General features: G+C 44.9%; 1 protein-coding gene across 1 annotated transcript; it reads right to left on the bottom strand.

Annotated features, from left to right (window-relative positions):
• Nucleotides 1–228: 228 nt before the first annotated feature.
• LOC127751204 (uncharacterized) lies at nucleotides 229–1085 on the bottom strand. The gene is made up of 3 exons (XM_052274337.1): nucleotides 734–1085; nucleotides 538–650; nucleotides 229–459 (listed from the first exon to the last, which is right to left on the bottom strand). The coding sequence occupies exons 1-3, from the start codon at nucleotides 1002–1004 to the stop codon at nucleotides 229–231; spliced, it is 615 nt and encodes a 204-aa protein (XP_052130297.1). The 5' UTR covers nucleotides 1005–1085.
• Between the last annotated feature and the right edge of the window lie 6 nt (nucleotides 1086–1091).

Here is a 1091-nt window from a genome sequence, read left to right as displayed (position 1 = left end):
GTTTTTAAACGTTTAACCCAGAGCAAAGCAGAACCCAGTGAGAAATGAAATATCGGATTGATATCAGAACAATATCATTTGTCAATTTTCACATCACTTTGATACTGAGATGGTCTTGAAAGTGACACATATCTGATATTCGATATTGTTTCAATATCGGTCTGATATTTCATTTCTCGACAGGGAAGGGAAGTCACAGCAAATGTAATTTACAACAGTACACATACCTTATAATTTAAGCCGCACCCTTGTTGTTTCTTTCTGTGGATAACCAGGCAAGAAACACCGCTTCACAGGAGTGTGTTCTGTTGGCACTAGCCACCTCTCAGGGATGTCTTTATCTGCCGGAAAGTAAATTAAACTCATCCCACAACAGTTTCGCAACTTGGTGATGGTCACAACCATCCATTCTGACATTTTGTGCTTAATCGCATAATGCTTTGCAATGTCATCTTGGTCCTGCAGGAAAGGAAAAAGAGCAAATTAATTGTGAATTCTCGTTGCAATGTGGTATTTAAATTAGGAGTATTCACACACCTCTCTTTTGAGCCAATCCTGTATGAAGTCCGGATCCGCGGTGTCCGGGTCAGCGCTGCTCAATGCTAGAGTTAAGCAAGTTTGGAAGAAGTTGACCACCTCTTCCCGATCAGCTGTACAAACAGACAAAGCCATGGTCAATACACAGTTAAGAGCAGCAAGACTAGTAGGGCACACGACGACAATAAGCACTCACTATCCCAGAAGAGGAGGGTGCACTCTTTAACAGTAGTGCCCGGTAGCATGTCCACAGGAGCAGCCAAGCGATGCACATGTTCAACACCTAGATCTACACTGTAAATCTCACCACCCCTCGGAGGCAAATAGAATGATGGATCATCAGTCCAGTCCAGATAAGTCTGGTAGTTCTGAACAGCCGGGTCGATCACGGCCCGCCGAGGAACAAGCCAAAATTCATCGCGCTCCTCGGTGAGGAACAGGAACCACGGCTCGTACATGTACAACATTCTCACAAGAAGATGTTTTCTCTCGTCTAGCTGTACGTCTGCTCACCACAACTTACCGGCACAGAGTGGAGAGAAAGGGCAAGGGCG

The sequence above is a fragment of the Frankliniella occidentalis genome, unplaced genomic scaffold (assembly GCF_000697945.3).
Source record: "Frankliniella occidentalis isolate FOCC.00 unplaced genomic scaffold, Focc_3.1 Scaffold379, whole genome shotgun sequence".
In the NCBI taxonomy this organism is placed as follows: Eukaryota; Metazoa; Arthropoda; class Insecta; order Thysanoptera; family Thripidae; genus Frankliniella; species Frankliniella occidentalis.
This window is presented reverse-complemented; position numbering and strand designations above follow the sequence as displayed.